This window comes from Ptychodera flava, chromosome 14, assembly GCF_041260155.1.
Source record: "Ptychodera flava strain L36383 chromosome 14, AS_Pfla_20210202, whole genome shotgun sequence".
Classification (NCBI taxonomy): Eukaryota; Metazoa; Hemichordata; class Enteropneusta; family Ptychoderidae; genus Ptychodera; species Ptychodera flava.
The window spans coordinates 38,986,517-39,003,281 of record NC_091941.1 but is presented as its reverse complement, the minus strand read 5'-3'; the positions used below and the strand labels follow the sequence as shown (position 1 = coordinate 39,003,281).

The window sequence follows — 16,765 nt, the reverse complement described above, 5'->3', positions numbered from 1 at the left end:
GTGGGTAGCCTCACTTACTGTGCCCCTCCCCAGGCCGCAAATAATGACGACTCCCTGACGGTGTTGAGTGAAAACGTTTGCTTGCGAAAATCATAGCTTTTATACATATGGAATTATAGCTTTGGAAATAACATAGGGTCATAAGGCGCTATCAATCATACCAAGAGTGTAAAAAATAATACATTTATGATTATTAATATTTTAAATAAAAATATAAAATTTCTGTCATTATTGTATAGTTATAAAAATACCCTACAGCACTTGAATCCTGAATGATGATCAGTATTTATGCCAAACTCACGCAGTTGTAGCACAGACCCTCAGAAATATGGTTAATATAGTTACAGCAGTAGCACTGCACAGTAACTTGATGCACGGTCACACTGCTTCGGAGACTCTCTAAACAGTAAATAATAAGAAGAGGGTCGACTCTGACCTTCCAAGAAGTGTACAGGCCTTCAAATAACTCACGTTTTCCTCATTGCTAGTTCTTGATTTACAAACTTTTTACCGCATTTGGGCATGTCGATAAGCCGGGCATCGAACCGACCTGGTTTTAGACCCTCGGCCGTGCGTCATGTAAAGTCTGGACAGTCGAGAAATGATGCGTCGTTGCGGCTATGAATTAGACTGCACTAATTTAAATAAGAACTTTCGTTAAGTTGATATGATTTTGGATTCTAATGTCATCTGTTTAATTTTAGGCGTTTTTGATGACTTTCGTTTTGAGGGCAAACAATTGGAAGTTCGCTTGAATAAAATGTCTAAGCCGATGCTGACTAAAAATCGCCTGTGATTTTTCAATTACCTTTATCATGCCTTCATTATTCTGAAGCCAATGTGCTAATCGTACCGCAAATACGGCTATACCATTTGTTCATACGGGAAATAGAATCAAAATATATCGTTTGACTGTAGTCAAACAGGAATAACCTGTCCGGGGTTGCTCGAAATCGATAGTTAGTTAGATAGATAGATAGATAGATAGATAGATAGATAGATAGATAGATAGATAGAGAAAAGATAGATAGATAGATAGATAGATAGATAGATAGATAGATAGATAGATTAGGTTTTCTCAGATTTGCCAGATGATAAGCAAGCCTTGACCCGGGGACAGCGAATGATCACAATGGGCATTCATGAAACAGAAAACATTTCACTGGCGCGATAATAAGCTTACAGTGTGTCAGAACAAATCGATTCTACACCGGTGTCCAACGGCCCTCACTCCAAAAACGTAACAGGGACGTTAGAAAACTTCCTTCTTTCTTATGAAATACCAGCATCGTATTTTCTCCAAGAAGTCTATCATAAGAACTCTTTCCATAAACTTGCATGCCCTCCAAACATAATCGTATACAAACCCGTTTACAAGGGGTCTGCACGGATGTCATGGCGCTCTTTTTCTTATTTGATAGAGCATGGAGGTAGTAGAGTGAAGAGCGATGAAAGTATCGTAATGAAATGCTAAAAAGATTTTGTTAATAATATTCATATGTCATAATTATGATACTATTATAATATTTCTTGGCAGTGAACCCGTGTGCAAGACCACTGTTCACAGCGTAAGTTCGTTTTATAGGTGCTGGGCCGAAAGCAAGGATATTTAGGTCAGTGTCAAGGGACCGTTGTATGATATGCCGTTATGTGCTCGCCTTCCGGACAGAACACCTTTGCTTCGTCCGTCCAACCAACCACAGTCCAACAAACGGCTGAAACGGCTAGCCGACGCTGCCCGCCACAGATGCTTGAAGTTGCCGTGTAGTGTATATACATATGCAACTTCCAGCTTCTGGCACCTGTGCAGCCCTCGAAGATATCCCAGAATTCACCAACCCGACACAAATTTGCGATTAACTAGAGGGTTTTTCAAAGCCCTGGCGAATAATGATCAACTTAGAGGTTACGAACATGGCCGACATGAAAGTGTGATGGACGCTCTCTCAGTCATCGTAGAGGTTGTGTATTCGCTCTGTGTGTTTATGTTGTTGATATTTTATTAATTGTCGGTTTTCAGAAAATCAGTGCCGACGATGACGACTTTACGGCCATTCACATGTGATGATATGTTCCGATTCAATAATGTGTAAGTGGCTATTTCATTTATTCATTGCGATAACAACTGTGCTTTGTGGAATGGAATATGGAATGGCATGCGTGGTTTTCTGTACGCGGTCCAGGTTATTAAAGCAGTCGGAAAAAGCTGCAAGTATTTACTAGATCCAGTGTTCCCTTGTCAGTCTCCAAACGTGCATCGAGCTCATATTGGAACCGCTTTTCGATAGCTTTTTGGAATAGGTGTGTGGGCTGGAAACAGTGAGCGTAAAACGCGATGAGACGTGTGTGTTTCTGGAGGAGGTACACCAGTGGTGGTGTGGAACTGAGAAATGAATGATAAAAACACGTGAATAGTGTGTATCATTCAAGTAGGGGACGGTTATGGTGATAAAACCAGATTAATAGACCTCATGTCATGATCAGCTGGATGTCCTTGGCCTTACCAGTTCTCGTCTTGTTGGCAGCATAGAGGTAAAAGAAAGACCTTTCTTTTACCTCCATGTTGGCAGCCGATACTAACTATCTGTGGGGACATATTCAGTTGTATAATGTAATGATAACGACTTCAGTCATTGTTTTAAAGACTCAATGTCAACAACGTACTAACTGAAGACTCTGTCCAGTTCACTCAAATTACTCTTCATCAGTGAACAGTTTGGAGTCTTCAGTTAGTAATTTGAGTGAACAGGACGGAGTCTTCACTTAAATTTCTCCTTGATCAGTGAAGAGATCAAAATGTTAGGGTTTTTTCAACTGCATCCCACCTTTCAAGTGAAGTTAAAAAATTGGTACCCTTCAAGGAGTAGATTAGGTATGATCCCTACGGCCATTTCAAACGTTGTCATGGACAGCGTTGACTTATCCCATAAATAGCATTGCCTCGTAGTCTGGCACAGGTCAAACTGGTTTTGAGCTCATATTTGGTATGTATTTTAATACCAAAAAGAGCTTATATGGTGAGTTGGTGGCGTCTGTATGTCTGTGTGTGTGTATGTATGTATGTATGTATGTGTGGATGTATGTCCATCACACGCAAAAGCTCCCAAACCGCCGCACCTACCATCTCAGTATTTGATGTACAGGTAGACCCAGGGGTTGAAATGTGACGTTATTCAAATGAACATGTCAGTGTCAAAAATATGCAAATGAGGTAAGAAAAAGGGGAAATCCGTCAAATGTGCGGGAGTGGTGGCATTAACTGAAACAGCCCTATCTGAGTCAGAGCTTCTATGATCTCTAACCTATTTGTATGAAGTGTACCTATAGTATTATCTGTAGGAGTGGTGGCAGGAACTGAAACAGATTATGAGTCATTTTTACCTCGCGTGCGCATGCGCGCAGCGAGGTTATGTCGCAGCGATGTCTGTCTGTCTGTCTGTCTGTCTGTCTGTCTGTTGGTCCATTTTCTCAAAAACGGCTGAACGTATTTCAGTCAAATTTGGTAGACATCTTCAGAATTCAAATGGCTAGAACTGAAAAGGTTTTGGTGGGCGTGGCTTGGATATTAATGAAGTTATGAAAGTTTTAATTTTTCTGTTACGCCGCGTATGACAAGTGAAAACAATCGACTGTTTGAGGGCGCTGTGAAATGTGCTTGTCCAGGTTGGCTACAGCTGGATAGCTCTGGTTTCAACCACGGTCCCTCCGTGTTTCAACCTCGTATTGAACATTAAAAATATGATATTTTATTACTCATTCAACTCACTATTCAAGATAAAATATCGTTTAGCAAATTAGCTTCATCCTTGGTAATTGATTGTTTCCCTCGCTGCTCGATCGCCAGAAATGAGTACATACGTTCTTAGCCCTGCGTACGATGCTGTGTGTTCCGCTACAGCTATTAATAGCCCCGCTCACCACAGCCCTGCAAAGACCCGTACGTAGAGTTGGTGACTTCAAATCCATTTTTGGACTTGACGTAAAAAGCCAAATTACTGCCGAAATTCAGCGTTCTTGGGCCCAAGTCGTATCCCTGCCAACCGCAGCTACTCGATCGCTTCCAAAAATGCCAGTCTTTTATTCTTTTTTCGTAAATAACCGTCGATGTCGGCAACTCTCTCGCTAGCCCTGCGTACGTACGCAGTGTACGCTGTGCATTCCCTGTGTGCGTTCCTAACACACAGCGTACACTGCGTACGTAATACGTTCTCTACCTAGCCTCATGGCATGGAAGTGCTGATGAATAATAACTTTGGGTCAAAGGTATTGAAGTGTCCAATCAGGTTCGTGCACAGAGTCCAAGGCCATGACCTACTTCATGTACTGCTGCACTGTTTTGATTTTGCTTCGCCAAGAAACGTATTCGTCATTGTCCATAGAAGTATGTTTGCTCTCCTTTGAGGTTGTTTGTGAAACAAATTCCGGGATAGGCCTTGGAATGCATACGATCGGCATCGCGGCAGTGCATGTAGCTAGCCGTACGAGTATGGCGAGAGTGTCGGCTTTGGCTACGCCGCCTCCCACCTCCGGTAGGCGGCGTAGCCCCCGGCGTAGCCAAAGCCGGACACTGTCGCCATACTCGTAGGGCTATGCATGTAGCGTACCATGCTTGTGTAACTGCCGAGCTCGACGTGCATTCACGGTTGATACTCGTGTACAATCATGATGTGTTCATTCTGATGAAGATTCATAAGTCTTAGTTTTGCAGTCTTTTTTCCGTACGATAATCCTGACAATACGTGTTACTGTTAGACGAGGTGGCCATTTTATGATAAGTTTCAATACTGCACAGCTACATAGCGTCACTATCGTGTGATCGAGGTACAGCGTTGTTGAACGGGATACAGAAACTCTGCAGAGGGAGAAACGATCGTTGACATGAACAGTCAATGTACTTCAGCACGTAGTCCGCAGATAGCGGATCGAGAAAATAAACGTGTCCCAGTAAATAACGGAATATTTATGTACATTAACTCGATATTAATCAAATTTCCAGCTCATCGCAAAAAATGTATTGCAAAGATTAATTTGTCACTGACAAATACTGCACTGTATGGAAAAAACAGTCTGTAGAATAGTTCAACTTCAACTGGTAGGCATAGTATTACCCGAGACAAACACTTGTGTTGTCAATTTTGATTTCATTTCATAAACTTCATACTTCATCGAGTATCGTGTATTTCAGCCTTTGTGAAGCCATTTTATTGATATTTTCAATTTTTGTCTTGGCTTTGTTGTTGAACATGTTGAATCGTCTCCGTGGACATGTACGCAAAAGTGTGACGGGGTCGAAGTGACTTGGGTACCTGGGGCCGACCAAAACCAGTGTGAATTACTGGGGTCAAAGCGGACAGCGGCCGGGATGACGTGTTCCCCAAGCGAGCTACCTTCAGAAGTCTGTTTCATCGCAACTTTTAAAACCCGTCATTTATTTACTGATGTTATTCTCAGCATCACAAACATATACGCCTCTGCTATGTATCACAGCAAATAGTTATATTTGAGCGCCCCGTAAATGGGATCCTCGTTTTTTTGCGAACCGGAAGTGTGTCTTGCTCAATGCATTTCCTACCCATAGCGAGGGAAACTGCCCGCGTTCCCATGCTCCCATGCACCCTTTTTCAATGCCAGTGCAACGCCATCTGTGCAAAATTTGTGGTGGTATGGTCCCGTTTGATGGAAAACCTCTCTTATTCTAACAATGACGTAGTTGACTTTGGACTTCGATTTCGTAAATGTGATGTCCATGCAGTGAGTTTGGGTTGGCGCGCTTATAATGTAGCTCTGCATGGCAGGGCTGTGTTTAGTACCGGCGTTACACGGCCTCCCACCACAGGTGGGAGGCCGTGTAACGCCGGTAACACACAGCCCTGCCATGCAGAGCTAGCTTATAATGCAATCTTCGCCCGCCTGCGGTCCGATATCCCGCATTTATTAGCGATATTTATCTGTTTTGACTTGACCAAAGTTGGCAAAACTTGCTATGTACGTTAAAGATACTATGATACAAGATTATTGAAAGTCATTTGACATTTTTTTCAGCCAATTCCCAATATGCATATTTAATGAACCTTCCAAATTAGGGATATATACTGGCATTTACTTGATAAAATTTGGCGAAACATGCTGTGTACATTGATCATTATACCAGGTTATAACAGTATTGAAAGTCATTTTGCATTTCATGTCAGCTAATTCATAATTTGCATAAATAGCTAACAAGCTTTCACGGTTTGGCATATAGAGCTTGAAGGACTTGACAAAGGTAATTACACATGCTATATTGTGATACAATGACAGTACTCAAAGAAATTAATTATTTTTATTTCAGCTAATTACATATTTGAATACTTAATGACCTTTAGAATTGATCTGTGGTGAAATTCATTGTGTTGATCATAACACTTTAAATGTAGCAAAGCATGTAGCAAAGGTTCAAACTTGCACATAAATGCAATATATAATGAAACACGTGAGCATTTTCAGTTCATATCTGGTTGTATAATAGCGTGTAGAACAAAGATGTTATCTGTAGTACAATGGTTCTTTCTGAAGCCAGCCTGACAATCTGAAATGATATTTACGTTATCAGACCACTTAGTTAATCTGTCATTCAGGATCGCAGTAAATATTTTTCCTAATGCGTTGAGAAGAGAAATACCCCTATAATTGTTCACATCTTTTCTGTCACCCTTTTTAAAGAGCGGGATAACAATAGCGATAGTCCATTCTGACGGGAAAATTCCAGACTCAAAAATACAATTAAAAAGCTCAACAAGTAAAGGTAGAATAATGTCTGAGGCATACTTGTAGAACTCATTTGGAAGGCCATCTGGACCTGGGGCTTTACCTGATTTTTATTTTTTCAGACATTTTAACACCTCATTTTTACCTCGCGTGCGCATGCGCGCAGCGAGGTTATGGTTTAGGCGTTTCTGTGTGTGTGTCTGTCTGTCTGTCTGTTAGCACGATATCTCAAAAACGGCTTGGCAGATTCCGATCACATTTCGCACACAATTTGTTCTTCAAATTTGCAACAACTGATTAGTTTTTGGTGGTTGTGCTTTGCGAATTTATCAAGTTATGAGTAAAGAAAATTTGTGGCCTGTATAAGTCTATCGGAGGCTAAATAAGTATGTTTGAGGGCGCTATACTAAAACATTTTACACAAAGTGATTTCTGAATTCAGTCACTCGGCCGCGCTGATCGCTAATCTTGAGTTTTGACTGTTGATGTCGTCGTGTCGACGTTTGACTTTAAGAATCGTGTGGGTTACTCTGGACATAGCGAACCAAAAGCTAGATTATCGAAGGTTAGCGTCATAATATTTGATCAATGCATTTTTCTCTGAGAATGAGATGTAGAGTGACACTTTTCAATCTTGTGTGTGTGTCAGCGAATTTATATTCCGGCATGGTTCCGCTGAGATCAGCATAATATTATGGCGACGTATTGACAGTCTGTGTCTTTTAAGTTGCTTTTCAAGATTGTATTAGCTACAGAACCAACAATGACAAATTTTTCATGAGATTTCCATGTTGGCATTGATGTTAAATCAGGAGCAGTAGGCTAGCTCCTGCCATGCTCCTGCGTACAATAGGTCTGCGTTTCCCGGCGGTACGGTGGTAGGCCGACGGCTTGTACCACACTGTCCACAGGACAGCACGTGGTAGAGGCCGTGTGCCACAACCTGTACGCAGAGCTTCGAATACACTAGACAGAGTTCGTGTTTCCGTAAATTAGGCATTGAACTTGACAATATAGGCAATAACCAGAATCATCGACCATCGCCTGACAAGTGCACCATAGTCAGCTGTACATGAGTTGCGTGGCGTGGTGAGCAGGTTCCCATGGGTATTTATTTTTTGAAACGCGTACTTCAAAGGTCACGAACTCATTTTGCTGCTACACGGCGCGGCACAGATGATTGTATCGTTTTTGGGCGCATTGAGATACTGTGAAGTAGGTCAACTCGTTCTACATGGCAATTATATGTGAAATATGCAGAATTTATACGCAAACGCGACCTCTGCCAGTTAAGAGCCTGCTCAGCCATTTGCACTTGCATCGACAGATATTGTTGGATCATAATTTTTCAAATGGTTTCTTTTCTTTTTTTTCATTGCGTAATACAGTGGGGATAATGTCAAATTTAGATAGATTGGATTAATTTCGGGAATAAAAACAATGTAATGTCATAAAAGCCAATACCCCAAGAAGTACTTTACAAAATGTGCACGCGAGGCATTCAGTTCATATCTGGTCTGTCATTGTTCATGAACTGTTACATATTAGCATACCTGCTCAAACTAAGAGGGACTGTGTTGAAACATTTCTCTGCTATGCATGTTGCTAAAGTTGACCTCCACTACCTAAAGTTTCAGACCTTATTTAATTTTGTCATTCTTGTTTTTCTGGTTTAAATATTTCTTGAATGGACCAATTCAAACCAAATGTGAGCACACTGTCCTTGACGGTATTTTTTAAGTCTTGAAATTATCTCACATTTCATCATCTATTTTTGTTTTTCAGAAATCTAGATCCGTTGACAGAAACTGTATCCTTTTATCCACCTGTCAATTCATATGTCATGTCTGCTGATAATTTTGTAATGCACAGTCCTTCCATGTGGAGGGACGGTGGATAATGGTATTAGTGAAGGTTCTATTTTGCAAGATTTGACAGTGATTAAGTAGAATTGCTGGAGAGAGAAAATTTACCAAATAAGAAATCATTAGATGTACCTTGAAGCAAGGGGAGCATATCACTATTGCAAACAAAGTTTACATTCATTACTTTTGAAAAACAGCAAGGAACAAGGAACATGACATTTTTTCAAAATTTTCAGCCTATTTGGTAATTGGCTGAAATACAGCAACAGTATGTGGGAAATAGATTCAGCAAATTTTAATTTAGTTCTGTAGGTGTGCACTGAGGCAAATGACTGGAACATAATTACAATAAGCCTTAATACGAGATTTTCACATAGTACACAATCTGCTAGAACTTTGAATAGAATCTCTTTAAAGAGGCTTACATGTGTAAATCATTTTTAGCTACTATAGACTATAGACTATATAGTCTATGGAAGCTATTGGGATGGGTATGCGTCCGTCATCAGTCTGTATGTATGTATGTGTGTATGTACTATGTATTTATGTCCGTTTGTGAGGCGTCCGTCCACTCAAATATCTTGAGAACCTTAGTACTTACTGATTTGATATTTGTTGTGTAGATGAAAAATATGATTTTGAGAAACTTTATTTTTAATTTTTTGATATTGTTGAAAATATGCAAATTAGTGCAAAAAAAGGCGTTTTTGAATCTTCTTCTTCATAACCGCTGGTCAGACAGCTTTGTTATTTGATATTCAGGTCCCAAGGGATAACCCAACTTAGATTTGTTCAAATTGTGATGAAATATGCAAATCTGTATTTTTAAGGAATTTTTTGGTCATTTTTGGTCAAAACTTTATTTCATCAAACCGCTCGTCTGATAGCTTTGATATTTGGTATACAGGTTCGTACAGATGAATTAAATATGATATATTGAATATATGACGAAATCTGCAATTTTGTATTTTTGGTGCAATATTTGGTAAAAAAATGTGTTTGTCAAAAATACTTGTCTGATGCCTTTGATATTTGGTATACAGGTTCCTAGGGGTTGTCTTAGTGTGATATATTGAAATTTGATGAAATCTTCAATTTTTGTATTTTTGGGTCAATTTTTGCAATTTTTGGTCAAAATATTTGTTTCTCAAAAGTTACTCATCTGATAGCTTTGATATTTGGTATACAGGTTCCTAGGCTGTATCTTAATGTAATATATTGAAATTATGATGAAATCATCAATTTTGTATTTTTGCAGCTAATTTTGCCATTTTTGGTCAGGCCACCCTGAAATGAGCTATCAAAGATATCCACCTTCTTCATCAATACATGTGTCACAAAAAGTTGTTCTCTACATAACACAGCAGAGCTCTGTCAACTGTTGGGTCGCTTATTTTTCAAAACCGCTGGTCAGACAGCTTTAATATTTGGTTTACAGGTCCCTAGGATGACCTTAGTGAGATAATTTCATACAGTCAGGAAATACTTAATTTTGTATCCATGTCTATAGTAGCTTCAGGGACTTTGGCCCTTTATTTGTTTCATATAATATGTGTGACTCCTTAAATAACTTTACTTGGAATTCAATTGTGAATTTGTTGTGTCCTTCCCAAGGGCATGTCTGTGGCATCATTGACAGTACAGGAATTGAATTATTAATTGACAAGAATATCGTACAGTTTTTCTTTCCTTAAGTCAGAAGTTAGTATGGTTTACCATTTTACATGCAATATTTAGCACATTGGCCAGAATACTTTCAAGTAGCTGAAGCACCCAATGGTAGAATCATGGGATATAGTGAGTAGAATCTCTTCTGATAGATGCACAATGACCTTGTTGTCCATACCTAGAGGTCATTCATACTTCAAGGCTTTTAGACTGTAGAAATGTTCTGTGCAAAGTATTTAATTTTTTACCAGGATTAATTTTGTAGATGGTTTCGGTTGAGGCCATGAAAGGTTCAAAAATAACTCACAATAATGAGTGCAATTTTGAAAACTGTGACAATGAAAATCTGTCTGACTATCTATTGGCATTGAAAGGATGATGTGTAAAATCAAATAGAATTTATTAAAGTTTAATAATAGTTTGATTTGTAAGTTCTTGAAAAAAGTTGGTATACTTATAACCAAAGTCAGTCAGGTAAATGTGAACTGTAACCCAAGGAAGGAAATTATTCAACTTCATGTACATATTTCCAAAGTTAGTGAAGTTTAGACTGACAATCCAAACTACTCTTCATGACAGAAATTACTGTAGTCTATTGACACATCTATTCACATCGACTGATGGGTCCTTTTTGACTGAAGCTGTTTTTAGGATACCCTGGAAACATTTTACTATTGCCTGACAACTGTTTGATTTTCTTGCTACAGTAATGGGAAAGGCTGAAGGTACTGGTGAAAATTGGCATGGACATGTCACTGCTTTAACTGTTGCTCCTGAATACAGAAGACTTGGTCTTGCTAAAAATCTTATGGATGTACTGGAAGATGTTTCAGAAATGTGAGTGCTTGTATTTGTTACAAGGTGGAGCTGTCTGTAAAGCTTGTTACTGCCAATTGTTACACAGAAAAATGCTATCCTGTAAATTATTCAAAAGTCATTGTTCCCAATCTTTGAAGATTTGGATACCATGGAAACATATACCATACTTTCAACATCCAATGAAAGCACACAGGTTTAAATTTTATATGAATCTTTTAATGTTAAGATTTGTCAACTCATATTTGTCAGCTGTTCCAGCCCTTTCAGATTTATCACTCAACCGACATTTTGTCCTTTAAAATAGAATGAAGATGGCAGTTGTCTCAGGGACCTAAAGTTGTATAATTACAAAATGATATGTACTAGAAAAGTCATTGGTATTTGTGAGTGTTAATCTTTTTGGGGACTTCTTATATCATTGCATTGCAAGGTTGTTTAGTTATTAGAAATAATAATATCATTAAAAAATTGAAGGAGATAAACAGTGTAAAGTTGTTCGACACGTTGATCTGTCAGTGCTTATTGTCCAGAGGTTCACCTATCCATTTTTTGTACAGATCAGTGGAATATGTGATTGCAACAAAATTACCTTTCAGTTTAGTGATTTTCAAAAAGCATTTTGAAATAAAATAAATTATGTTTTTAAGTACTGTGCACATTTGAAATATTACAAGCTTAGAATGTTTGGATGTAATGTCAATATATTGACACCAGAAGAATTAGATGTATGAAAAACAGCATTGTTTTAAGAGTTATTAACACATCCTGATAAGGTTGCATTCAAAGCCTAGGAGGAAAGACATGTCTGTGTTAAAGCAGTAAGCTGGTAAATGTTATGACAATTCTTAAAGCAGTAAACTCTAGTTTTTTAGGCAGTAAACTCTAGTTTTGTCAACCCTACCAGAATGAATGTGTTAGGAGACAAATGTTGTCTTGTATGGAGTATGTTTCCAAACTTTATCAAGGGCTTTGTGTTTTACAATTTTATATAGTATATGTTTTAAGAACAATAATATTTAAGCTATTATGTACCCCATTCCCAGCCTATAATGGACGAAAGCAAACTTTGCATGACATAATGTACAAGGCGAAGCTGACTACATTATGGAGTGAAAGTTTTCTTGAGCCCATTATGGACTGGGATGGGGTACATTATGGACTGGGATGGGGTACATTATTGCTATTATTTTACAGTTTTGGCAATGCCAGGGAATTTCTAGAAGTAGAAAACATCTTGGCCATAATGCTGGATAATCGGATACATTATCAGTAATAATGTGAGGGTATGACATCATGAAATTCACTGGTATTGACAAAGTTATAATTGATTTTAATGATAATTGTTATCATCCTTAAAATACAATTTGAAGTGGATGCATAAAAAATTGCCTTTATGTTTATCTTCACAGGAAGAAAACCTATTTTGTAGACTTATTTGTAAGAGTATCTAATAAAGTAGCCATTGACATGTACCATAGACTAGGCTACACTGTATATAGGAAAGTCTTAGAGTATTATTCAGGTGATCCAGATGAAGACGCATTTGGTAAGTTTTGACCTCTTCATTTTCATGCAAAACATTACATTAGATATTCCCTTTTTCTCGTGCTTCATATTTTGTGAAGCAATACCCTATTTTTAACATAAGATTTGATAATTTAGTGATACTGATATTGTAATAACATGGACACAACATTTAATAAACACTGAAGAGTTTTCAGTATTCTGAAATTTAATAGAATTCAATAAGCCATGTGATTGGATGGTTTTTAACTCTTTGTAATGATATGAATTACTCATGGTCCGTGTCCTGGAGACTTTCCCAACCAGTGGAATCACAGCTAATATAATATAACAATGAAATTCTGGCATATCTACTTTTGTCTGTGTCTGTGGAATGTAGAGATACTTTCCTTCTCTGTTTTTATACTGAGCCTGTTTCTGTTTCTGATGGAAACAAGTTCAAGTTATGTAACAGATGTTACGATAGGACTTGCCATTGGTGAGTTGTCAGAGATTAGAATAATACAGGAAACAGACAACTGGTTCAGAAGACAAACAACAGTATTGCAGTTGTGTGGTCAAAATCCATCAACTAAACAGCTATGACCAGTACATGTATTGGTATAATAGATATTGATTGAAGGTCTAGACGCATTGAGTATTGGTACTTTGACTGAAGTCATTTGGACTTACCAACTCTCTTTCTGCCATTTCTTACCAGATATGAGGAAAGCAATGTCTATGGATGTACACAAGAAATCTGTAGAGCCCTTGAAGGACCCAGTACGTCCTGAAGACATTGAATGACATTAAGATGGTGAACCAGAGTATTCAAATCATGGAATGCTTAGCATATTAAATTTTAAAATGATTCATTGTTAAAATAAATGTGAAACTGTTGATTTTGAAAAGTCAGAACTCAAAACTTCTTGATGGCATGAACTTTTTAGCAACTCTGTCTCAACTCTGCGCAAATGGTGTAATGAACAGCATCCCACAATAAGTTGTATGGCAGTAGTTTTTTGTGGTTACAATGGCAACATGGTCCAATGCACTTTATCAAGATGTCAATTGGAATATTTAGTTTTACCATCTATTCATTCGTGCATTTGTCATGCATTTTAGTAGCAGAGGTTTTGTACACAATCATGTGTTTATAGAAATGTACTCACTTGCCAAGTTGTGCATTCAGACAACGATTGCTTCTGATTTCTCATGAAAATATTCAAAGTTTCCTTGAACAAAGTATAGTACATGCGGAATAGTGTTTGATCTCAAAGTTGTTGCATACAATATACTTGAAGGATCCATGACAATCATTGATTCGTTGGCTTAGATATCAGGTACATGTGGAAGAGGTGGAAACACTGTGCTACCTTCACACCTTTTAGTGTAGTCTCAAAGTTCTTGACAAAGTTGTTGAAAATTTTTGATCATTTTATTCAGCTGCATCTCTATGTAAGCTACAAAAGGAGTTACTGGATATCATGTACAATTCCAAAGGACAGTTTTCAACCATGGCTTGGTTTCAAGAAGCCAGTCATGGAAGGCTAAATTGATATGTGTTTGCAAAATATTGTACACGAATGGATAGTTCAGTGTTATGAACAAGTGTCATCATATTGAAGTCCTTGTGTCAACAATTAAAACAGGAGTCAAAGATAGTACAGTGTACACAGGGCAAATTTAGTACATGTTAATGAGTGGCATGTTTCCTTTCTCAAAACCATGATAATCAAAACGTAGACAAAACTTACAGAGATATTGAAGTCACAAAAGTGATTTTAGTCTCCTCTAGGTGGACAAAGTTTTGGTTCTCAGTGCCGGTAGTTGTAAAGTTCACCACATAGCCATTTGAAGCGCCCTCAGAAGTAGGTCATATATGTATGACAAAGTAGTGCAATCTACTTTCATCAATTTCATTGCAAAGTAACCTACGATTAAAACTAAATGGTAAATAATAGTTCATATATTTTACTAGATACTACTGCCATGATTTGATACTTTGGTTCACCATGTTTCGCATCACAGCTCTCCTTCAATGTAGTTCTGTCTTTGTTAGTGTGGAAATTAGGTTTTTCTATGGTTGTAGCTGCATGTTATCATTTCAAACAATAGTGCATTATGTAGTAAATGTTTGAGTTCAAATTTTTCATTCTGTATTGTGTTAAGCTCAAAGTATTCCATTTTTGATAGATTACCAGCAACTTCTGTTCTTTATTTAAGGAAAATAAAAATTTCTTGAAAGTTGTATTATGATTGTCTTGATTGTGTTTATTCATAGGACAACATAATAAATGATTAAGTTTGTCACTTTACAGAATTATGATTGTCTTATAATTTGAACTAAATGTTGGCTTCTGAGAGTGTACTTTGTTCGACGAGTTTGTACTGCTTGTGAAGTGGTTGTTTTTGCCAAAACAAGCACTTTGCTGTTTTAATGATTGACAGGGGCATTCATTTTAATTTAAAAAAAATAAGAGATTTATATGTGCTACGGTGAACATTTTAAATACTGTCAAATGTATTCTTGACAGTTCATATATTGCAAAGTCTAGTGAATTTTGAGATGCAGAATTTCAAAACACTGTGTTGACTCTTGGACTTTCTATTTGAACTTCAAGTAGAAATGGAAAATTGTAGGTGGAAGTCAACTCAATCTGTGAGAATACAGGACTTGTTAGGTCCATACCATTTGGTATTCAGTTGTTGTAATGAATCTAACAGAGTCAAAGAGACCATCTAAGATTGTCGCATCAAACCCCCTCCCCCTAAATAAAGTTCATATGAAAAGTATGAAATGTTGATGCCTGCCTAAGAGTACAATGTAGCATTTTGCTATAGCTACTGAAGAGTATATTTCCCCCAACCACATTACATCGTCAAGTAATCAATCAAATTTGAGTACTAACCCCAGTCAGTATGACACGAACGAGCTTGGAAAAGTTACAGCAAAATTTGTTGGTACGAGTGTGCAGTTTTTGTTAGCTCATATTTGGTTTTATATATAAATACCAAAAAGAGCTTATATGATGAGTCTGAGTGGCGTCTGTGTCTGTATATTTGTGGGTATGTGCGGATGTATGTCCGTCACACACAAAGGCTCCCATACCTCCAAAGCTACCATCTTAGTATTTGGTGTACAGGTAGATGTAGGGGTTGAGATGTGAATTTGTTCAAATGAACACATCAGTGTCAAAAATGTGCAAATGAGGTAAGGAAAAGGGAAATTCTGCAAATGTTCAGGAGTGTTGGCATGCCAGCATGCTACTCCACTGAGCTTGAGTCATTTCCTGTCATTGTTTATGAACTGTTACATATTAACAGACCTGCTCAAACTAAGGGATGGACCATTAGATCTTGGGAGGGGGTGGTCATAATGAAATTGTGAACACTTTTCTTACAATTGTAAATTTCTAAAAAATTTTTTCAAATAAGAAAAGCTGAGCTAATTTTTTTTTCTGAGTAAATTTTCAGATTTATAATTTATTTTAGTTCGACGCTGTCTTAGGATACAATGTACATCCATATCACTAGCGCAAATAAGATTGTGTGCTGTAACTACAACATACATATGGCCCAGTGATTTATATTGCTGATAGATTTCGCGAAATGTTGCAGGTCATCTTTTGACAAGCTGAAAAGCGAGTTTGCTAAAAAAGTGGTGAAATTTCAATATTTGTGTTTTTAGGACAATTTTGCCCTTTTTTGATCAAAACATCTATTTCTCTGTAGCAGCGTGTCCAACTTTTGTCAACTTGTTTTTCTGGTTTAAATATTTCTTGTATTTTTTCTTGTTGTACTGTGCAGAAATCATTGTCATAACATGGAAAATAGAATTTTCCTGCACATTAATTGTTGATCTTTGGTACCCATACTGGTATGTACCAATTCTGATCAAATGTGAGCGACACCGTATAATTGCGGTATTTTTAGTTTTTACACACAATGTAAAGAGAACGTGTAATCAAAGAATAAAAGTGTGAAAGTGAAGTTCACCAATTGAATGGAGGTCAAATCCCCTCCCCAGTAAATGAACAAAGTTCGCTGTATTTTTAACTTACGCGACAATCTGAGACACAGATCTGAGCGTCGTTATAAATAGATAAAAATGATATAATTCACTTAAACTAAAGAAAGCAATTATTGAACGCTTAGCAAAT

At 37.6% G+C, this 16,765-nt stretch overlaps 1 protein-coding gene across 2 annotated transcripts; it reads left to right on the top strand.

Moving 5' to 3' along the window:
- Positions 1-1,718: 1,718 nt before the first annotated feature.
- Positions 1,719-14,853, top strand: LOC139150423 (N-alpha-acetyltransferase 20-like). Of its 2 annotated transcripts, XM_070722789.1 has the most exons (7): positions 1,898-2,089; positions 3,144-3,211; positions 8,533-8,557; positions 10,319-10,409; positions 10,988-11,117; positions 12,509-12,645; positions 13,324-14,853. In XM_070722789.1, exons 2-7 carry the CDS (start codon positions 3,201-3,203, stop codon positions 13,407-13,409), a joined length of 480 nt encoding a protein of 159 aa, XP_070578890.1. In that variant the 5' UTR covers positions 1,898-2,089; positions 3,144-3,200; the 3' UTR covers positions 13,410-14,853. The 2 variants fall into 2 exon arrangements, with proteins under 2 accessions (XP_070578889.1, XP_070578890.1); XM_070722788.1 differs by lacking the exon at positions 3,144-3,211 and having other exon boundaries at positions 1,719-2,089.
- Positions 14,854-16,765: the final 1,912 nt, after the last annotated feature.

Bases quoted from the DNA above. Each gene is read 5' to 3' on its own strand.
- LOC139150423 (XM_070722788.1), top strand. From the start codon at position 2,037: ATGACGACTTTACGGCCATTCACATGTGATGATATGTTCCGATTCAAT. The intron at 11,118-12,508 runs GTGAGTGCTTGT...TTATCTTCACAG, and splicing joins CTGGAAGATGTTTCAGAAAT to GAAGAAAACCTATTTTGTAG. The intron at 12,646-13,323 runs GTAAGTTTTGAC...ATTTCTTACCAG, and splicing joins TCCAGATGAAGACGCATTTG to ATATGAGGAAAGCAATGTCT.